A 21,014-nucleotide genomic window follows, 5' to 3' on the forward strand; every position below is an offset into this window, starting at 1 on the left:
ACAGACAGTATGTTGACACATTGGGTATTTTTGAGGTTGATAGCCTGAGAAATGTATTGGGAAGTTCAGTTGCATTTGTCCCTACTGCTGGGCATCCACTCTCCTCTGAGTCTAGTGTATAAATAGAAAAGTACCATTCCTTTCCTTGGTCCTAACAATGTGTAATTTTTTTGTTTTTAAATCTCTGAGGGAGGATCTCTTGCTCTCTCTTCCTAAACCACCAGTCAGTCTAGTACAGCAGCTAATTGTTGACTTCTTAACTCAGATTGACTTGAGATTCATTCCCAGCTCCCAGCGAACATTAGTGGCATAACTATGTCACAACCAAGGAGCTGAATAAGGCTTAGGCCTTGTTTACAAATATGTGTGTGATATTAAACAATGCATGTAAAATGCTTACTTGTTGCTCAACTAATATGTGTTAGTGATCATCACCATTATTATTATTATGACCTGTAAATTTTACATTTTTAATATTCTTGCATTATGTGAAATTATTTAGCTAGAACTCAGAAATAAGTTTTGTGTATGTGGTCAGAGAGGCAGAAAAACATTGTTAGTGTTCCCCCTGTAGCACATTCTTCCACTTTCTGATATAAGATACAGTTTTAATAATAATGAAAGCTAAAAGTGTTCCAAGTGTAATCTTTGTCTTAAAGCTACAGAGAGCCATCCAGGAGCATCCAGTTGTCCTGCTGCCCAGTCATCGGAGCTACATTGACTTTCTGATGTTGTCTTTCCTTTTGTACAACTATGACTTACCTGTGCCAGTCATAGCAGCAGGAATGGGTATGCTTCGGTCTTCTACTTTTCTTGTTTCTTTTTATTATAAAAATTAAAGCGTTCACTGGAACGATTTTAACAGTTCCAAGGTAGTTGAAGAAAATGATGAAAATATAATAGCCTCTCCCTCCTTCCTTCCAGTTCCAGGTGTAACAGTTGGATTGTGTCCTCTGTATTGTGCTCTACTGGCCTGAACAGACATAAGCAAGCGTATGTGCACATAGGGCTTTTGGTTTAGGTTGATAAAGGAGATTATACTACCCTACTGTTTTTTTTTTTTTTATTTGATAGTGCATCAGTGGCTATCTCTATAGGTCAATAAATAGATCTAAATTCTTTTTTTAAAAAGTAAAAAAAATTTTAAAACTCTAAAGAGACTTCCATGGCGGTCTGTTGATTAAGAGTTCACATTTCTAATGCAGGGGATGCGGGTTCAGTCCCTGGTCAGGGAACTAAGATCCCACATGCTGTGAAGTGCAGCCATAAAATAAAAAATATTTTAAATCTAAAAAAAAAAAATAGGTCTAAACTCTTTTTACTATTTTTCAATTGTGGTAAAATGCAGAAAACATAAAATTTGCCATCTTCATCATTTTTCAGTGCACAGTTCAGTGACATAAAGTTCACTGTTGTACAATCCATCCACAGAATTCTTTTCATCTTGCAAAAATGAAATTCTGTCTTCATTTAACACTTAACCTCTCATTCTATTCTCCCTGCAGCCCCTGGCAGCCACTATTCTGTTAATGCTTTCTATCTCTACAAATTTGACTACTCCACTACCTTCTGTAAGTGGAATCACACAGGATTTGTCCTTCTGTTGCCAGCCTATTTCACACAGCATAGTGTCCTCAAGGTTCATCCATATTGTAGTGTCTGTCAGAATTTTCTTTTATTTTTAAGGCTAAATAATACTCTAGTGTCTTATTGTTCAGTTGCTAAGTCGTGTCCGACTGTTTGCAATCCCGTGGACTACAGCACACCAGGCTTCCCTGTCCTGTCCTTCACTACCTCCCACTGTTTTGTATTTACCATATTTTGTTTATTCATTCATCTATCCCTGGACACTTGGGATGCTTCCACTTTGTGGCTGTTGCGAATAGTGCTGCAGTGAGTGTAGATGGATAAATACCTGTTTGAGTCTTTGCTTTCAGTTCTTCCAGGTATATACCCAGAAGTAGAATTGCTGGGTTAGACGGTAATTTTATTTTTAATTTTTTGAGGAACTGCCATTTTGTTTTCTGTAGTGGCTGCACCCCAACAGTGCACACAGGTTCAATTTCTCCACATCCGACCAACACTTATTATTTTCTGGTTTTTTAGATTTTTTTGTTTTGTTGTTAATAATAGTCTTCCTAATGGGTTTGAAGTGATATCTCATCGTGAGTTTGATTTGTATTTCCCTGATGATTAGTTATGTTAAGCATCTTTTCATGTGCTTGTTGACCAGTTCTATATCCTCTTCAGAGGAGTATTTAAGTCCTTTGGATTGTTTGTTTTCTTGTTGATGTGTTGTAGGAGTTCTTTATATATTCTGGATATTAACCCCTTATCAGACATGTGATTGTAAATATTTTATCCCTTTTCACTCTGTTGATTGTATCCTTTGATGAGCGGAAGTTTTTCATTTTGATTTATAGTCAGCCGTCTGTATCCACAAGTTCTGTATTCATGGATTTAACCAGCCATAGATCAAAAATATTTGGAATAAAAACTCCAGAAAGTTCCAAAAAGCAATAATTGAACTTGCCATTCCCTGGAAACTATTTGCATAGCATTTACAGTATACTTACAACAAATTACAAGCAGTTGTATTAAGAATTATAAGTAATCTAGGGCTGATTTAAAGTGTACGAAGGTGTGCTAGGTTGTATGCAAATACTCTATGCCCTTTTATATAAGGGACTTGAGCATCCAAGTGTTTTGGTACCCACAGAGAGTCCCAGAACCAGTCCCCCACATACTTCTCCCGACCCAAGGACAACTGTAGTCCAATTTGTCTGTTGTTTCTTTTATTTTCTGTGCTTTTGGTCTCATATCCAAGAAATCATTGTCAAATCCAGTGTTATAAAGCTTTCCCCCTATATTTTCTTCTAAAAGTTCTATAGACTTAGGTTTTGTATTTAGGTCCTTGATGTGTTTTGGTTTAATCTTTGTATGCGGTGTGACTTTTTCTAGTAAGATTCTAACTTCATGTCTAACATTTTTATTGCTACATAATATTCAGCAGTGTATATGTATCATAATGTAGTAGTTTTGCTGTCACAAACAAACAACTTTTCAGTATATTTTCATATTAGTGCTTTTATTTCTGTAGGATTGATTCCAAGAAGTAGAATTGCCAAGGCAAAGAAATTGTTTTTTATCTCCCTTATAGGTAGCCGGGAAAGCTGGGATTCAACCATGTATGCGTGTGCTCAGTCATGTCCGACTCTTTGCTACCCCATGGACTGTAGCCTGCCAGACTTCTCCGTCCCTAGGATTCTCCAGACAAAAATACCAGAGGAGTGGTTTGCCATTTCCTTCTCCAGGGGATCTTCCTGACCCAGGGATCAAACCTGGGTCTCCTGCATTGCAGGAAGATTCTTTACCATCTGAGCCACCTGGATTCAGTCATACACCTTTGTTAATAAACCCAGGTGGCACAGTGGTCAAGAATCTGCCTGCCAAAGCAGGAGACTAAAGAGATATGAGTTTGATCCCTGGGCCAGGATGATCCCCTAGAGGAAGAAATGGCAACCCACTCCAGTCTTCTTGCCTGGAAAATTCCGTGGATGGAGGACCCTGGTGAGCTACAGTCCATGAGGTCGCAAAGAGTCAGACACAACTGAGCACTAACAGTAAAATAAAAACTGCCAGGAACCTAAGCACTTTAAAAGCATTTCCATCTATATAGACATGTGAAAAAGTTATTTGCAAATGAGGAAAAAATGAAAAGAACTTTTTAAAAACCGATAGTGAACTCTTTCTTTTCATTCTTGACTTTTCTTTTTTAATCTGTGCTTCTAAAAGAATACCAATATTTTTACCTGATGGGTAAAAAGGAAAGGAGAGAGTGAGCTAGTTTGGCCTACCTGTCCAGAGCACGAAGGACATGTTGATCTGTCATCAAGGCCAGGCTTCCCAGGTGGCTCAGTGGGTAAAGAATCTGCCTGCCAATGCAGGAAACGCAGGGGATGCCGGTTTGATCCCCTGGAGGAGGGCGTGGCATCCCACTCCAGTATTCTTTCCTGGAGAATCCCATGGACAGAGGAGCCTGGCCAGCTACAGCCCATAGGGTCTTAAAGAGTTGGACAGAAACAACTGAGCACTCACTCACGTCACTGAGGTCAGCAGCAGTACTGACTAAAAAGATTGGCATGATGCCATACTTAAGGCTGTTGCCCCTGTCTCTAGCTGGTCTGGTTGTAGATGCAGAGGTGCATGGGAAGGAGGGTACACAAGGTAACCCCCCTACCAGCACCTGCCCACTGAGGCCATTCTTTTCCATAATCCCATTACATGTTTCTTAAGAAAACATGAGGAGTGTCTTATATACATGGAATCTATCTTAATAGAATTTGACTTGAGATATTTATAGGAAGTTGCAAGATCTGTGGATAAATATTAACCAGCCTTTCTCTGGTAGACTTCCTGGGAATGAAGATGATTGGCGAGCTGCTGCGGATGTCGGGGGCTTTCTTCATGCGGCGCACCTTTGGTGGCAATAAACTCTACTGGGCCGTGTTCTCCGAATATGTGAAAACCATGTTACGGGTAAATGCAGATAACTACCCAGTGCTTTCAAGCTATGTTTTCTTTTCACTGATGTTTGCTGTAAAGTCTTATTTAAATTCTTAACTTCTGAGTGGACCACTTAGCTGTTTCTTTCCCCTCAAAGAATATACGTAACCTCAGCAATCTGTTTACTCTGTGTGGCTCCCTTATTTAAGTTTCACTGTGAGCAGTGTTTGCTCAGAGGGCTGGGGAGGGAACTCGGGAAAAGGAATCAAAAGAAGCATTTATCACTTTGAGAGTAGGCAACGGGTTTTGTGTTTTGTTTTGTTTGTTTGTGTTTTCTCTTTAAAGAATGGTTATGCTCCTGTTGAATTTTTCCTCGAAGGGACAAGAAGCCGCTCTGCCAAGACATTGACTCCAAAATTTGGTAGGTTCCTTACAGATTGAAGGAAAAATACAAACCCAAAGGCTTCAGGAGTGGTGTCATCATAGCTGCTTAATAGAACATGGCACTTCCTTTTTTTTTGCAAGATATTCTTTACCTTATAAGTGTAACTGTTTCTTTAAATTCAGCTGTCTATATTATATTTATGGGCTTGGTATATAATGTATACTGTTAGTATCTTCCCACGCCCTTGTTTGCTCTCCTTTTCAATATGTATGGAAAGCTCTTTCTCCCTGTGTTTCCAGGTCTTCTGAATATTGTGATGGAACCATTTTTTAAAAGAGAAGTTTTTGATACCTACCTTGTTCCAATCAGCATCAGTTATGATAGGATATTGGAAGAAACTCTGTATGCATATGAGCTTCTCGGGGTTCCTAAGCCGAAAGAATCTACAACTGTAAGTAAAGCTTGATAGCGAAGCTTGACTTTACTGGAATTTAGAAAATGCTAGTTTATACATCAACTAATTTCTGGATTTATTCCTATTTTTTCCCCCCCTGTTGTGACACTCAGGGATTGTTGAAAGCCAGGAGAATTCTCTCTGAGAAGTTTGGAAACATTCATGTGTACTTTGGAGACCCTGTGTCGCTTCGATCTCTGGCCGCTGGGAGGATGGGTCGGAGCCCGTATAACTTGGTTCCCAGGTGCAAGGCCTGTGTTTTCGTAACTGACATAGAAACAAGGAGGAAAATCTAAAAGTGTAAATTGTAATTCTTGAGTTGACCACTTGCAGAACTGAAACTTGCTTTTCTGAGATGATACCTAGAGAAGAGAAAGCTTCAATTAATGTGTTTTCCAGACAGTTAGCTGCAGTGTATATATATTAAACATGCAGAGCCAGACAATGCTAAAACAAAATACAAGACCCCAGTGCCTACTCTCCAAGTGATACATGTTTCTTTTGATTCCTTTTCCCCAGGCTCCCTCCCCAGTAACCTACAAACTTAAAAGCACAAACAAAAAAAGTGTGTTAACAAGCACATGTATGGGAATTGTTGAGCACTTTTGGTAGGCCAGCCAGAGTATGTACTAAGTATTTTTTTTTTATACTGGAAAGGACTGTTTAGTAATAGTGAACGGGAGTGAGTCCCTGTTCTCAAGGTTATAGTTTTATGGCCAAGGAAACATGTTAGGTTCTCTCAGGATGCAGCTGCAAACATGCATTTGGGGGTTTTCTTAATGCAGAGAAGTATACCTGTGGGAGTAAAGGAGACAGACCACCTGCTCAGCCAGGCCTCACGTGACTGCAGCATCGTTCATAATTTATCTGTAGTGCCAGTGGTACCACAGCAGCTCCAGCCTCATTAGCTGTCAGAAGCAGATAGTTAGCTTTTTGTAGCCGCAAGCTTTCACTCTGTCAGTCTCAAATTGGCCAATTGTATCCATTACCAGGGAGTTCTCATTGGCTACAGCTTTCACATTATTTTGTGGGTTATTATGTGACTGCTGTCAGGTCATATGCATATCCTTGGTCCAGCCAGCTCTGAGTAGGTTCCTGATATCATCCAATGCAGTGTTTAGTGATCCAGGCATGAGAAGTATGTCAGGCCAGGACCCTGGCAACACTTGGCAGGTGCCCTGAAACTTCTCAGAAGGACGGTGTGGCAGTCAGGCCCACGTACAGCCTAGCAATGCAGACATGAGCAGTTGTCAACAGAACATATATCCTATCATAGCCTGATTGGCATGTTCTACAAGAGACACATTCAAAATACTATGGATTTGAATGAGGCATAGTAGTTCAGTCTACTGGAGGAGGCATCAGTTTTCATAAAAGAAGTGATCTATCCCACTGACAAAGCAGCAGAAGTGTTGTTTGTTTGTTTGTTTGTTTTGGCCTGGAATCAGGAATAATAGAACCCTGTTAGCTTGAGTATTTTTAATTACCTGTCAAGAGCATACTCTCAAGGTGAACAGACAGATGACACTTTAGTAAAGTGCAGGTATATTTTTTCAATGTGACCTAAGAGAATTTAGTTGGCATAAAGCATGAGAATCCTCTAAAGAGTCTGTCTTCTCCCATTCCCTTCTCCTTTCACATTGTCTAAGTAACAGAACTGTGATTGCTTGTTCTGTATTCTTCCTTTTAGATATATTCCTCAGAAACAGTCAGAGGAGATGCACACCTTTGTCACTGAAGTTGCCTATAAAATGGAGCTTCTCCAAATTCAAAACCTGGTCCTGAGCCCGTGGCCGCTAATAGTCGCTGTCCTGCTTCAGAACCGGCCATCCATGGATTTTGATGCCCTGTTGGAAAAAACTTTATGGCTGAAAGGCTTAGCCCAGGCCTTTGGGGGGTTTCTTACTTGGCCTGGTATGTATGTGGGACATATGTGGTGAGAATGCTTGCTTTTTTTATTTATTAAATTTGGAAAACTTGTAGCCTAAACATGAAAAAAACCCATATAGGACTTTGAGCAAAGCATTGCTCAGAGAAAGAAAGCTTAGTCTGTTTTTATACTATAGGATATTAACCATAGCTTGTTGATTACTTGAGAATAATTGTCTATATGTCATGTCTCACCGTGAGACTCCAAGTAGATAGAGGACTAGAACACCCTCCTTTGTACCTAGTAGAGTGGGGAATAAATAATGACTCTTTGTACTCCACATATTCTTCCCACTACACCCACCTCTTTCTACCACATTATGTTTGCAACCCATTGCCTTACTGGATTGTAAGGATTAAAGGGCTAGTCTTGGAGAACTGTATACAATTCTCTGATAATAACAACTTTGTAAAAACCTCATTGGAGTTGTGAATACTACGCTCAGAGTTTGGAATATATATGACAGTAGTTAGTTTAAGTTACTTTCAGTCTTTTTGATTTAAAATTGTAGAGACTGCAATTGAAAATGCAATCTTTTGCGGGGGGCACAACCCATAACATATGGGATCTTAGTTCCCCAACCAAGGATCAAACCTGTGCCCCTACATTGGAAACGTTGAGTTTTAACCACTGGACCTATAGGGAAATCCTAAAATGCAGTCTTTTTAAGACCATATAATTATATATAGTCAAATACTTACTGTTCACTCATTAAACCTGGGAAGTGCCAGGGGTTCAAAGATGAACAAGATGTAAACCCTATTCTGGATAGAAGGCAGGATGGGTGGTTATGTGTAAACTAGTAATTTGTTGAAATAAAGACAGAGAGCTATGGACAGACTGCTGAGGGCTACTGAGAATAGTGTGTGGGAAAGGGCCCACACTCAGGAAGGTGTCATAGAAGTGACTTGTGAACCAACCTGGAAGGGCAGTAAGGAGCCCTTCAGGAAGACAGATGGGGAGGAGCATGGCTAATGTAGGGAGTAGGAAACATGCAGTGATGGGGGGTGGTGTGTGGCAGCACTGGGCATCTCTTGACCCGCTGGTGATGGGTGACATTAGAACACTGGCTTTGGGGAAGGAGTGATGGAGATGGACATGTGGACAAAGGCTGGATCCCAGAGGCCTGCTGCCTTGGAGTCCGGACTAGAGTGTGAGGTCACAGAATGCAGTCGTGGATTTTAGGCAGGGAAGTATGGTGGATTGGCCTTTAGAAAGCAGCCGGATTTCAGTTTAAAGATGGACCACAGTGGGGAGGGACTGGAGTCAGGGAGACGAGCAGGAAGGCTGCCATTCATAGATGAGAACTCAGGAAGCAGAGCCAGGCAGCCACAGAGGGCAGCACGGCTGACAGAGGCCTAGGAGGGATCACTAACAGGAGTGCCGGTCAGTTGAATGTTGATCACCAGTAGAGAAATAAGGATGAATCAAACATCTCTACCCAGTATTGTAATGGTCTGATAGGAGGCAAAGGGCATGTTGAATATAATACAAGGCGTCAAGTCATGAAAGAAGAATACCCAGAAACGTATGAAAATGGAGGCACCTGTCTTTCTGAGGTGTTTTGCTTTTTCAAGAGGGGATAAATATGTGGCTAATCCATAGCTAAAAGTACCTGTGCAGCCACCGTGACAGCTCTAGTTGTCATTAATACAAAGTGAGAGTCAGTTGGTAAGTTCCAGAAGTCAGGTACCAGAAGTGATCAAACACAGTTTCTAATTTAGAACATGGTGTGTGTATTTGGTTCCTTTTTCACTTTTTTACCCAGATTATTTCATATTCTTAAGTATTCTCATGTCTAGGCTATGATATGCATATTATTATAATATATATGTAAAGCAAATCATATTGTGTTGTATATATAGTATCATGCACTGTATCATTACCATGAGCACCCTGAGACAAGGCAGATTAGTCCAGAGTGAATGTGATTGAGTCTGGAAGGAAAAACTTCACCTCCCACTTGTCCTTTCCATGAAACAATAGCAGAACCTGTTGTCCCACTTGAACAGCGTGCCTCCTTTACACACCTGTCAGCCAGCTCTTTGTCTCAGGGTAACAATAAAATTAGTTCCTTTATCAAGAATATTGTTAAATATCCCCATCTCTTTTATCATGCTTATAGTTCTAACTCCTCAGCTATCTCTTGGCCGGTGGAGTGTCAGCTGCTGACTTACCAGAAACTGTTATGAACCCACTTCTTCAGTTATCTTTGATATAGGAAAACCAAAAAAGTCTCCTTGGTGTCTCTTTGTACTCAGGGAGATGTGAAGCTTGGAGGGTGCCTGTTCAGGTTACCCTTTGGTTTACCTGCAAAGTTGTAAAGTGATATTCTTGCCATCTTGGAATTCAAGTGTGTAGCATATCTTCCCTTTTGAAAAAAAAAAAATATTTGTTTATTTATTTTTGGCTGCATTGGGTCTTAGTTGAGGCTGCAGGCTTAATCGACCTGTGGCATGTGGGATTTTAGTTCCCTGACCAGGGTTGAACCCACGTTAGATGGGTAGAGCCACCCATTGGAAGCCATGTTCTTAATCACTGGATGCCACCCCCTCCCCAGGGAAGTCCCTAGCATGTCTTCTTGTCTTAGTATTCTTAGATTCACATATGTGATTTTCTTGTCATGTAACTTGCAATTACAAAAATGTGATTCCTGAGAAAGTGTTGGCTTTCAAAATGGGAGTTGATGTGCATTTCAGAATGGCTAATAGATTTGGGGTAGATGAAAAAGTATGTTATATGTCCTTAAAGAGTTGATTTATGATATACTGCTTTTAAAATACCCTTCACATATAGTATCATTACCTCATTTGGTTGGGTCTAAAACCAGTACCTGCACTTAACAGTAAATGTGTCAGGTCACTAGCGTTAATTCATGCTGGGGGTAAGTTGCCTAGCAGTGACCCAGGCCATTTCTTTGCCATTTACCCAAGTGAATTGTCCTTGCCTGTGTAGATAATGAACCTGCCGAAGAAGTTATCCAGTCCAGCATTCTTCTGCATTCCAACATCGTCAGCCTTGTCAAAGACCGGGTGATTCTGAAAATGGAGTGCGGAGACTCGGAAGTTGTGGACGGGCTCATTTTCCAGCATATCACCCTCCTCATGTGCTTGGCATACAGGAACCAGCTACTCAACATTTTTGTCCGTCCTTCCTTAGTTGCTGTGGCATTGCAGATGACACCTGGGTTCAGGAAAGGTAACTTTTGGTACTGTGGTATTGAATTCTGGAAGAGACCTGGCCATTCAGTCCCACTTAGGGAGCAACATTTGAAGCTTTAAATGCCATGCCACGTGTGTACAGCCCACACATCAGCAAGGGAAGGGCCTGTACTCAGAATTAGTCAGGTTTTTCCTCCTAAATACATGGCTAGCTGCTTAGAACTCAGAAATTGCAAAGGACCTAAAAAAATCATCTAAACATCTCCTTTTATAAATAAGGAACACTAGGCCTAGAAATTTCTGATTACTCAAGGATATGGGACGAGAGCACAGCTCTCCATTGCCTGGTCTGATGTGCTTTCTCTGATGTCGCTTCCCTCAGCCGACAGAAGCAGACGGGATGGGTGAACGGTCCCAGCGGTGTGTGAGTGCTCATACACAGGAGCCTGCTGGTCGCACCGAGGAGTATAATAACACTGTGAAACCGTTTTTTTTCACAGAAACCTGTCGTCAGGGCCAGGGGTTTTCTACACAAGTTTGCACTGTAGAATTTTTGGAGGCTGAGTTCCTTCCCCGAAGGCTTCTGATTCAGTTGGTTGTTTCTGTGTTTGTCATTCAAAGCTCTGTAGATCATTTTAAGGAAAAGCCAGAGTGGAGGTACACGGGGCTCAGCCACAGACCTTTAGCCTTGGAAGGAAACGTCATTTTGTGAGTGAGGGCCCAGAGAGGTCAGACAACTTAGCTCAGGACAAAGGAAGCTCAAACCTTGATCCTAGTTCTCCCTGAGGCTTCTCCCGTTGGGATTCATCCACAACTGAGGGGCACATATGTAGTCTTCTAGAGTATTTCTGTGTGAACACTCTGAAATTGGCAACCGTTTGTGTCTGTATGGGGGTATATTTTTCTGATGAGAAAAATCATGCCAGAAAGATGAAGGTCTGCAGCTGATGGGCCAGGAAGACCCATAGATCTGAGGGGTAAGAAAGTAGTTTCTAGTGTTGTGTGCCAGTGTGTTCTAGTGCCAAAGATAGGGTAGAGACATCGGCAGATGTTAATGTGGAAGGGAATGGAGGAAGCCTTTCCTTTCCTTCTCTGCTAGGAAACCACGCACAGGTGAAGTGAAGTGCCCTGGCTTCTAAGGCCACTTGCTCATTTCCACACTGACTGATTAGAAGCCTGATTGTAATTCAGCTTCAACCACTGAAATCATGCTAGACTGCAGTTTACTTGCGGGTAAAATTTAAATTGTTTATAGCTTCCTTCCCTGGTAGCTCAGCTGGTAAAGAATCCACCTGCAATTCAGGAGACCCCAGTTCTATTCCTGGGTCGAGAAAGTCCCCTGGAGAAGGGATAGGCTACCCACTCCAGTATTCATGGGCTTCCCTGGTGACTCAGATGATAAAGAATCCGCCTGCAATGCAGGAGACCTGGGTTCGATCCCCGGGTGGGAAGAGCCCCTGGAGGGAGGGCATGGCAGCCCACTCCAGTATTCTTGCCTGGAGAATCCCCATGGAGAGAGAGGAGCCTGGCAGGCTACAGTCCGTGGGGTCGCAAAGAGTCAGACATGACTGAGCAACTAAGCACACAGCATAGCTTCATTGCCCCTGGTATATGAATAATATGTCTTTAAAATACTACATTTTGAGCTTCAAGAGGGACAGGACATGTGTATACTTATAGCTGCTTCATGGCAAAAACCAAAACTATTGAAAGCAATTCTTCTTCAATTAAAAATAAATACATTTAAAAAAATAAAATACTACATTTTGGAGTATCATGGACTTCTAGGTACTCCCTGAATGTTTAAAAAGCTGAGTTGTAATTTTATGTAATGAATTTATTTCCAGAGGATGTCTACAGTTGCTTTCGCTTCCTATGCAGTGTTTTTTCAGATGAGTTCATCTTTCTTCCAGGAAATGCACTAAAGGTAAATCCTTAACTGCAGAAAAGCTGTGTGTTTGTGGTGTGAGTTCTGAAAATATTAGGCTTGGATTCACAGGTGTGTCTTCCCTTCCTTCAGGGCTACGTGTAGCAGAACAAAAGAGAAACGTGGGCAGTCACAGTTCAACAAACTGTTTTAATTCTCCACGTTTAATCAATAATTTTGGGATTATTTGGTGAGGGGAACCAAATTGTTGAACCGTTAGTGCAGCCACTGTAAAAATAACTAATAATCAACTACTTTGTTAGAAAATTTACCAACCAGCACACGTTTTCCAGCACAACTTACTTGAATGAGTAGGGTCTTTTGCCTAGAGATTGGAGAACAGTGGTCCTGCCTGGTGGTGTGGACAGCTGGTGAAGGATCGGGCCTCCAGAACTGGACTGCTGGCTTGCTGGGGTGGGAGCAGCACTGACAAGTGGGTCTGGGGTCTGTCTGTTATGCTGAGGGACACAGGTTTTATTCAGTAGGAAATGAGGGTAGCCATTTTGAGCATAACATGATTCTCTGTTTTTTGGACTTGCCGCATGCACTTTTGTTTAAATGTGAGAAGAGTATGGCTATGTACAAAGTGAAAGAAGATCTATCACCCAGGTAATGATTTCTGAGGCTTATCAGGTTTTCAGTGTTTACTGCATTTTAGGATCAACATTTTGAGTGTTGAAACAGTGCTGCTGTGGCTCCTAACAACCACAGCCGTGGGTCTGGGAAGGGTTGCAGAATTAGCTAGTGTTTTTCTTGTTTCGAGGGTGCATGGCTGCATATACTGAGCCTAGCAGTGGATCATTGACCTAGATTATAAATTTGTGGATGAATTCTGTCTTTTCTCCTCTCCTTCCAGGACTTTGAAGAAGGCTGTTACTTGCTCTGTAAAAGTGAGGCCATACAAGTGATGACAAGGGACATCCTAGTTACAGAAAAAGGAAATACTGTGTTAGAGTTTTTAATAGGACTCTTTAAACCTTTTGTGGAATCTTATCAGGTGTGTAAATCTTTTGCAAGTTCTCCTTCATCCTCCCGTAACAAATATAACTGAGACTTTCCTACCCTGTACTTATTTCTGGTCTGAAGAGCAAGTGTCTTCCCCAAGTGAATGGTAGAGCTTTTTTTTGGAAGGGCAGGGGTCTTTATTCTGCTTTAGAGGGGCAGAATAAAATTAAGAGGGTCAGTGTAAAATTTTTACTGTTCTGTTGTAGTTGGCTGCCCTTTTTCACTTTCTGTTCCTCTTATCCCCCCTCTTAAAAATCAGATAATTTGCAAATACCTCTTGAATGAAGAAGAAGACTACTTCACTGAGAAACAGTACTTGATAAGAGTTAGAAAATTCACAAGTCAGCTTCTCGATCAAGGTGAGTCACAACCCTGTAGGCTGTGATTTCTGTCAGCTGAGAACAAACAGGTCGCTTACTCCTTCATCCTCTGTTTTAGGTGCCTCACAGTGTTACGATGTATTATCCTCCGACGTACAGAAAAATGCCTTAGCAGCTTTTGTGAGGCTCGGTGTGGTGGAGAAGAAGAAGGTGTAAGTAACGGAACATGATGCCCAGGGTGGGCTCAGGGGGCAGCGAACCTCAGCACAGTTGAGCACCAAGTCCATAGAGAGAACTGTGGAAACGCATATGATCTAGGAAACATCACATCATGCTTCACTTTTGCATGTCCTGAGTAAGCGAAGTCACTCTGCATTACCATGCAGATTTTATGTAGCTATGAATAAAAATTGTATTGAAGCAAAGAAAAAATTTGCTTTAGGCCAGCATTTTGGCTTTGACCTAATATTGAAATTTATAGGTTAATTCTGGAGTAGGAAATGACAACACACTCCATTATTGCCTGAAATATTCCCTAAACAGAGGAGCCTCGTGGGCGCAGTCCGTGGGACACAAAGAATTGGACACGACTGAGTAATTGAGTACACGTGCACACATATTGGTTAATTATAAGAAAATCCAGGTGGGGGGCATGTTGTATGTGTGTGTGTGTGTTCTTATATATTAATATACACACAACTTTCAACTATTCAAAACTAGCATTGAGGAAGACTGTTTAAACATTCTTACTGGGTAAAAACTGAATGTTGTCTTTTCGTCCTAATTTATGCAGTAAGAAAGCTTATTACTTTTTCTCCTTAGAAATAATGATTATATATTTAATGTGAATGAACCTGCCACAACAAAGTTAGAAGAAATGCTTGGTAAGTACCATTTAATAAAATGTGATGGGTTTTCACATTGCATTTAGAACATATAGTAAAGCAAGAAAGTATGGCACTAAATAATTTATCAAAATGAATAGCAATCGAGCTTTAATACACATAGAGAACTATTTTTGTTTTGTTTTTCTTTTTTTATATTCATAGATAAGCTTTATTCCAATGTCTACATAAAAATGAGTTGATGTTAATTAGGAAAAAGTTTTTCCAAAGGGGTTAAAATTTATCAACAGAATTTGGTCCTTCCCTTTAGGCAAAGAACTATTTCTATCATATAGAGCTTTCTCAAGGAACTAAGGAGAAAACTAACAGAAAACACACCAGGCATAAAATAGGCATCTTATACAGCATAAAAGTGATCAGCTCCTAACGTAACTAATCAGGGTGCATGGTCTGGTCCTGGTGAGCATCAAGAAAATTCCTCTCCTCTAGTCCTTGGATTCATTAGCTCCCATTTCATTGCCAAGGACCTTAGTTTCTTGAACGGGCGTGAACCCAGGCCCTTAGCAATGAAAGCACGGAGTCCTAACCACTGGACTGCCTGGTTAGGACTGTAAGTAGTCTTCTATTTATAGTATGTCTGAAATTTCAGAATACATAACCTTGAAATTCGATTTTGAATTGTGTGGTGGTGGTGTTCAGTTCCTAAGTCGTGTCTAACTCTATGGCCCATGGACTGCAGCACGCCAGGCTTCCCTGTCTTTCACCATCTCCCAGAGTTTGCTCAAACTCATGTCCATTGAGTTGGTGATGCCATCCAACCATCTCATCCTCTGTTGTGTCCCCTTCTCTTTCTGCCTTCAGTCTTTCCCAGCATCAGGGTCTTTTCCAATGAGTTGACTCTTCACATCAGGTGGCCAGAGTATTGGAGCTTTAGCTTCAGCATCAGTCCTTCCAATGAATATTCAGGGTTGATTTCCTTTAGGATTGACTGGTTTGATCTCCTTACTGTCCAAGGGACCCTCAACAGTCTTCTCCAGCACCACAGTTCAAAAGCATCAGTTTTGTGGTGCTCAGCCTTCTTTATGGTCCAACTCTCACATCCATGACTACTGGAAAAGCTATAGCTTTGACTATGCAGATCTTTGTTAGCAAAGTGACATCTCTGCTTTTTAATATGCTGTCTAGGTGTTTCATAGGTTTTCTTCCAAGAAGCAAGTGTCTTTTTAAAAATTTCATAGCTGCGGTCACCGTCTGCAGAAGCCACTAAAATTAAGTCTGTCACTGTTTCCATTCTTTGCCCATCTATTTGCCATGAAATGATGGAACCAGATGCCATGATCTTAGCTTTCTGAATGTTGAGTTTTAAGCCAGCTTTTTCACTCTCTTTCATCTTCATCAAGAGGCTCTTTAGTTCCTCTTCACTCTCTGCCATCAGGGTGGTATTGTCTGCATATCTGAGGTTGTTGATATTTCTCCCTGCAATCTTGATTCCAGCTGTGCTTCATCCAGCCCAGCATTTCGCATGACCTATTCTGTATAGAAGTTAAATAAACAGGGTGACAATATGCAGCCTTGACGTACTCCTTTCCTAGTTTTGAGCCTGTCTGTTTATTCCGTATCTGGTTCTGTTTCTTCTTGACCTGCATACCGGTTTCTCAGGAGGCAGGTAAGTTGGTCCAGTATTCCCATCTCTTTAAGAATTTTCCACAGTTGATTATGATCCACACAGTCAAAGGCTTCAGCATAGTCAGTGAAGCAGAAGTAGATGGTTCTTGGAATTCTCTTGCTTTTTCTATCAGACAGTGGATGTTGGCAATTTGATCTCTGGTTCCTCTGCCTTTTCTAAATCGTTTGTACATCTGGAAGTTCTCAGTTCACATGCTGTTGAAGCCTAGCTTGAAGGATTTTGAGCATTACCTTGCCAACATGTGAAATGAACACAATTGTATGGTAGTTTGAACATTCTTTGGCATTCCCTTCCTTTGAGATTGGAATGAAAACTGACCTTTTCCAGTCCTGTGGCCACTGATGAGTTTTCCAAGTTTGCTGGCATATTGAGTGCAGCACTTTCACAGCCTCATCTTTTAGGATTTGAAACACCTCAGCTGGAATTCTGTCACCTCTACTAGCTTTGTTCATAGTAATGCTTCCTAAGGCCCACTTGACTTCACACTCTAGGATGTCTGACTCTAAGTGAGTGACTACAACATCGTGGTTATCAGGGTCATTAAGACCGTTTTTGTACAGTTCTTTTGTGTGTTCTTGCCACCTCTTATTATCTTCTGCTTCTATTAGGTCCATACCACTTCTGTTCTTTGTTGTGCCCATCTTTTGTATGATACGTTCCCTTGGTGTCTTCTCATTTTCTTGAAAACATCTCTAGTCTTTCCCATTCGTTTGTTTTCTTCTATTTCTCTGCATTGTTCATTTAAGATTTTTATTTTTTTATCTCCCTGCTATTCTTTGGAATTTGGTGAGAGAGGCATAAAGCTAAAACAAACACCAAAACCCTCATTCTGAGGATGATGAGGAAACTGTGTGAGTGTGAACATACTAGAACATGCTAGCCTTGAAGTTCAGGAAATGTGGCTGGGGGCACAGTGGCCATGCCCTTCGCCTCATTGAGACACTGCTTCTTCTCCTATTAAGGGCACTTGAGACACTGCTGCTGTCTCCACTGATTCTTTTTCAGTCTGTAAAACTCTGCACAAGTGTCGTGTGTTTTTCTTTTGCCGGTGCCCAAGCAGTTGTACGAGGAAGGGCAAACTCAGTGTCATTTCATGAGCCATCTCTCTGTTTTTACCTTAGGTTGTAAAACACCAGTAGGAAAACCAACAACTGCGAAGCTTTAATGATTGCCAAATGATTACGGAAATCATGTAATTTCTGTCATTCATGGACTCGTATTACAACAAAGAGGGAAGTAAAGGAAGAGACCCATCTTCTCATCCTTTATAAGGCTTCGAGAACAGTGGACTCAGTACAGAGGGAAAGCCATCAATTTAAGCAGTCAGTGAAATCTCCTCCGCAATGGTTAAAAAGACATTTGTGTCCAACCCTGTGTGTGTTTTAAAATAAAACAGGCTTTTGGAAACATGTTTGGAAATACAAAGCCTAGCTCCTATTTCACGAACACTTTCAACTTACTACATGTATTTAACTGTTATGTTGACTTCTGAATTAAAATGCAGCATCAACTCTATAAAGGCTCTGGCTATCAAAAGAAAACTACTAGAAAGGGCATGTCTTATGCTTCTTGTGACTTTCTTTAATTCAGGTTGCCTCAAACAAGTACATATGTGACAAAGATATATAATAAAGTAGCTAGCTTCCGTTAAACTTTGCCACCCAAGGGCCTTAATCAGTAAAACTGAATTAGAGAAAGTACATGTAACAAAAAGAAGTTATGAGATGTATCATAAATAGGCTTAACAATTCAAGGGAAGAAAAGTTTGAAATAAGATGGGCAAATAGCAAAAACCTTGACCGCTCGCCACTTCTGGAAGGGCTGAGAATTTGGATGAGATCAGCCAGTCCTCGAAATGTGGGGCTGAGGTGACAGAGGAGGGGGCAAGGGGTCAGTGTGCAGAGAGAACTGTGATCAGAATCTCCTGGGATTGGTTCTGGAGGACCTGGAAGACCAATGTAACTGAAACAAGAGCCATGGAAAATGAAATTAAAAAGAAAGGCAGGTATATTCATCTGCTTGGGCTGCCATAATGAAATACCACAGAGTGGGCAGCTTAAACAGCAGAAATTTGGTTTTTTACAGTTCTGGAGGCTCAAAGTCCAAGACCAAGGTGCCAGCAAGGTAGGTTTCATTCTGAAGCCTCTTTCCTGGGCTTGTATGAGGCCACCATCTTGCAGTGTGCTCACCTTACCTCTCTGTGTGTCTGAAGAGAGAACAATCTCTCTGGTAACTCTTCTTAGAAGGGTGTTACCCCATCAGACTAGGGCCCCACCCCATTTGCCCAATCTAGCCCTAATTACTGCCAACAGCTCCAGATAGGTCACATTGGGAATTAGGGCTTCAGTATCTGAATTTTGAACTGTGGTGCTGGAGAAGACTGTTGAGAGTCCCTTGGACAGCAGGGAAATCAAACCAGTCAATCCTAAAGGAAATCAATCCTGAGCATTCGTTGGAGGGACTGATGCTGAAGCTCCAATACTTTGGCCACCTGATGTGAAGAGCAGACTTATTGGAAAAGACCCTGATACTAGGAAAGATTGAGGGCAAGAGGAGAAGGGGGCAACAGAGGATGAGATGGTTGGATGGCATCACCAACTCAATGGACATGAGTTTAAGCAAGCTCTGGGAGATGGAGAAGGGCAGAGAAGCCTGGTGTGCTGCAGTCCATGGGGTCGCAAAGAGTCGGACACAACTGAGTGACTGAACAACAATAACAATCTGAATTTGGGGACCACTATTCAGTCCATAGCAGCAAGGCTCAATTTCTGCAGTGTCTTAGAGATTCTTGTAAAACATTTGAACAGGAATATAAGTCCCATGGGAAATGCTGAAACGTTTCGGCATTTGGTTGTAGGACTGTCTGTATCCAAATCCCTGGAATGTGTGTTTGTTCCCCAGAGGCCCAGCTGTTTGTGCTGCACATCCAGATTGGAGGGTCACTCCCCTAGTCCGTGAGTTGGGGGCAGAGGGGCCCTCTATGTGGCTCTGCTTGTTTGGAAGCCAGAGAAGACTAAGAGCTGAGGAGTCAGTTGAACAGTTCTTGGCTTGTATGGATCGTATGGCTTGCCAGCTAAACAGCACTGAGCTGCTGCCCAGAGCAGTGAGGAAGCTGGGACCCTGGCCAGTTCTTGCTGAGTGGGTGTCCCTTAGAAAGATTCCCCATGCACCCAGTCTGGTTACTTGTTTTCTCATGTATGTGTTGAAGACTGAGTAAGATGACTTTTATTTACTTTTTGCTGTGTTTGTAATGCATTTTCAGTTTGGGGACAAAGCTACTTGGGTACAAATGGCTGTAGACTTGTCTCCTGGCCAGTTCTGGCATCAGAGCCAGGCAAGTAAGCCCATAGTGGAGAGGCAGGAAAATGGGGTGCAACCCAAACAGTTGAGCTCTTACAGTAGGGGCAGCTGTGGGAGGTGATGGGATGGATGGGGCTTTTTCCTTCTCAGTCACCTCAGACCCTCCCAAGTCACCCAAGTAAATCTGAAGTCTTAGTCAAAGAGCAGCATGCTTCCTATGCTGATTGGGCTTCAAAGTGTGTATCCAGTACCCTGCCCCACATGAGCTCCTGCACACACCTGCAGTTACAGACCACACTGCTGTCCCTAAACTGCCCCTGCCCCACATCCCATCTATAAATTGTGGAGCTGCCCTTGCTTTGAAGTAAGTAAAAGAAAGACCCATAGCATCTGGTTTTCCAGGACAGTCTCCCATCCTAACACTACAACATAGCAGCCAAGAATGCAGAGTCAAGCCCAACTCGCTGTGAAATCCAACAACCATACATGAGCCCTGTGTGATTTGCTTAACATCTTAAAGCCTCAATTTCCTTATCCATAAAATGGGGATGATGAGAGTACCTCTTGAGTTGTAAGAAATAGTGTCAGTAAAATGTTAGATCCAGTCCTTGGCAGTAAGTATAGCCTGTTGTTACTGTGACTAATGACTGCAACACACCCTACTGGGCTTCCAGAGTAAATGAGATTGGATGCTTCCAGAGTGGTCAGTATGGCCAGAGGTGCTTGCATCCCTGACTGACAACCTTAGGAGCCAGCCTCAGTCCAGCTGTTAAGCCCAAGAGCATTACATGTGGTGCATCATTGGGCTGTCTCTCACAGATACTTGCCATCCTCCAAGGTCAGCTGGGCCATGGTGGAAATCACAACTTTCCAGATATCCCTTCTTCCTCTCACCAATAGGATCGAATCCTTCAGTGTGAGGTAGAAAACAGATTTTGATGTGTTATTTGACTCCATTCATATCTTTTTTGTTTTTCCAGATTAAAGTTATTAACTCTGACAGAAGTATGACTCCCCCTTCAGTAGGTTCAAACACATTTTTCTAGAGCCCACCCTGGGCTGGTTGCTTTCTAGGCCTGCATATAGCTGTCAACCTGGGGTTTCCCATCACTGGGAAACTGTTACCTTCATATTTCCCGTCACTGTTCTGCACTGGATTCCCCACTCTCTTGGATCCCATGTCTTTCTTTTTATCTGTTTATTAATTTTAGTGAAGCACATGTTCCAGGGGTATGAAGAATTAATATTTTAGATTTCACCTGCTTAAATATATCTTTCCACAGTCACAGTTGTCTGATGGCTTAGCTGGGTATAGAGTTCTAGGTTAGAGATCATTTTCCTTCAGAATTTTGAAAAGCATTTCTCCTCTATCTTCTCTTTTCTAAAGTTGATTAGAACATTCTGATTCCTGAATGTAAACTATTTGCTTTCTCAGAAAATCTTTAGGATCTCCCTTCTGAAATTTCAAGTGATGTGCTTTGTTCTCAGTGAGTT

At 41.7% G+C, this 21,014-nt stretch overlaps 1 protein-coding gene across 3 annotated transcripts in view; it reads left to right on the forward strand.

Moving 5' to 3' along the window:
* Positions 1-17,739, forward strand: part of GNPAT (glyceronephosphate O-acyltransferase) — a 39,882-nt gene extending 22,143 nt beyond the window's left edge. For 2 of the 3 annotated variants that reach the window (XM_081570340.1, XM_081570342.1), the window contains 13 exons: positions 660-789; positions 4,412-4,539; positions 4,852-4,927; positions 5,191-5,342; positions 5,459-5,589; positions 7,036-7,259; positions 10,231-10,473; positions 12,284-12,363; positions 13,220-13,360; positions 13,628-13,727; positions 13,807-13,900; positions 14,511-14,572; positions 17,342-17,739. In XM_081570340.1, coding sequence (XP_081426466.1) covers positions 660-789; positions 4,412-4,539; positions 4,852-4,927; positions 5,191-5,342; positions 5,459-5,589; positions 7,036-7,259; positions 10,231-10,473; positions 12,284-12,363; positions 13,220-13,360; positions 13,628-13,727; positions 13,807-13,900; positions 14,511-14,572; positions 17,342-17,385 — 1,605 coding nt within the window. In that variant the 3' untranslated portion in view covers positions 17,386-17,739. The remainder of the gene's footprint in view (positions 1-659; positions 790-4,411; positions 4,540-4,851; positions 4,928-5,190; positions 5,343-5,458; positions 5,590-7,035; positions 7,260-10,230; positions 10,474-12,283; positions 12,364-13,219; positions 13,361-13,627; positions 13,728-13,806; positions 13,901-14,510; positions 14,573-17,341) is intronic. The other variant, XM_081570341.1, reaches the window with a different exon arrangement.
* Positions 17,740-21,014: the final 3,275 nt, after the last annotated feature.

The sequence above is a fragment of the Giraffa tippelskirchi genome, chromosome 2, assembly GCF_054371585.1.
Source record: "Giraffa tippelskirchi isolate mGirTip1 chromosome 2, T2T-mGirTip1v1.2.pri, whole genome shotgun sequence".
NCBI classification, from domain to species: domain Eukaryota; kingdom Metazoa; phylum Chordata; class Mammalia; order Artiodactyla; family Giraffidae; genus Giraffa; species Giraffa tippelskirchi.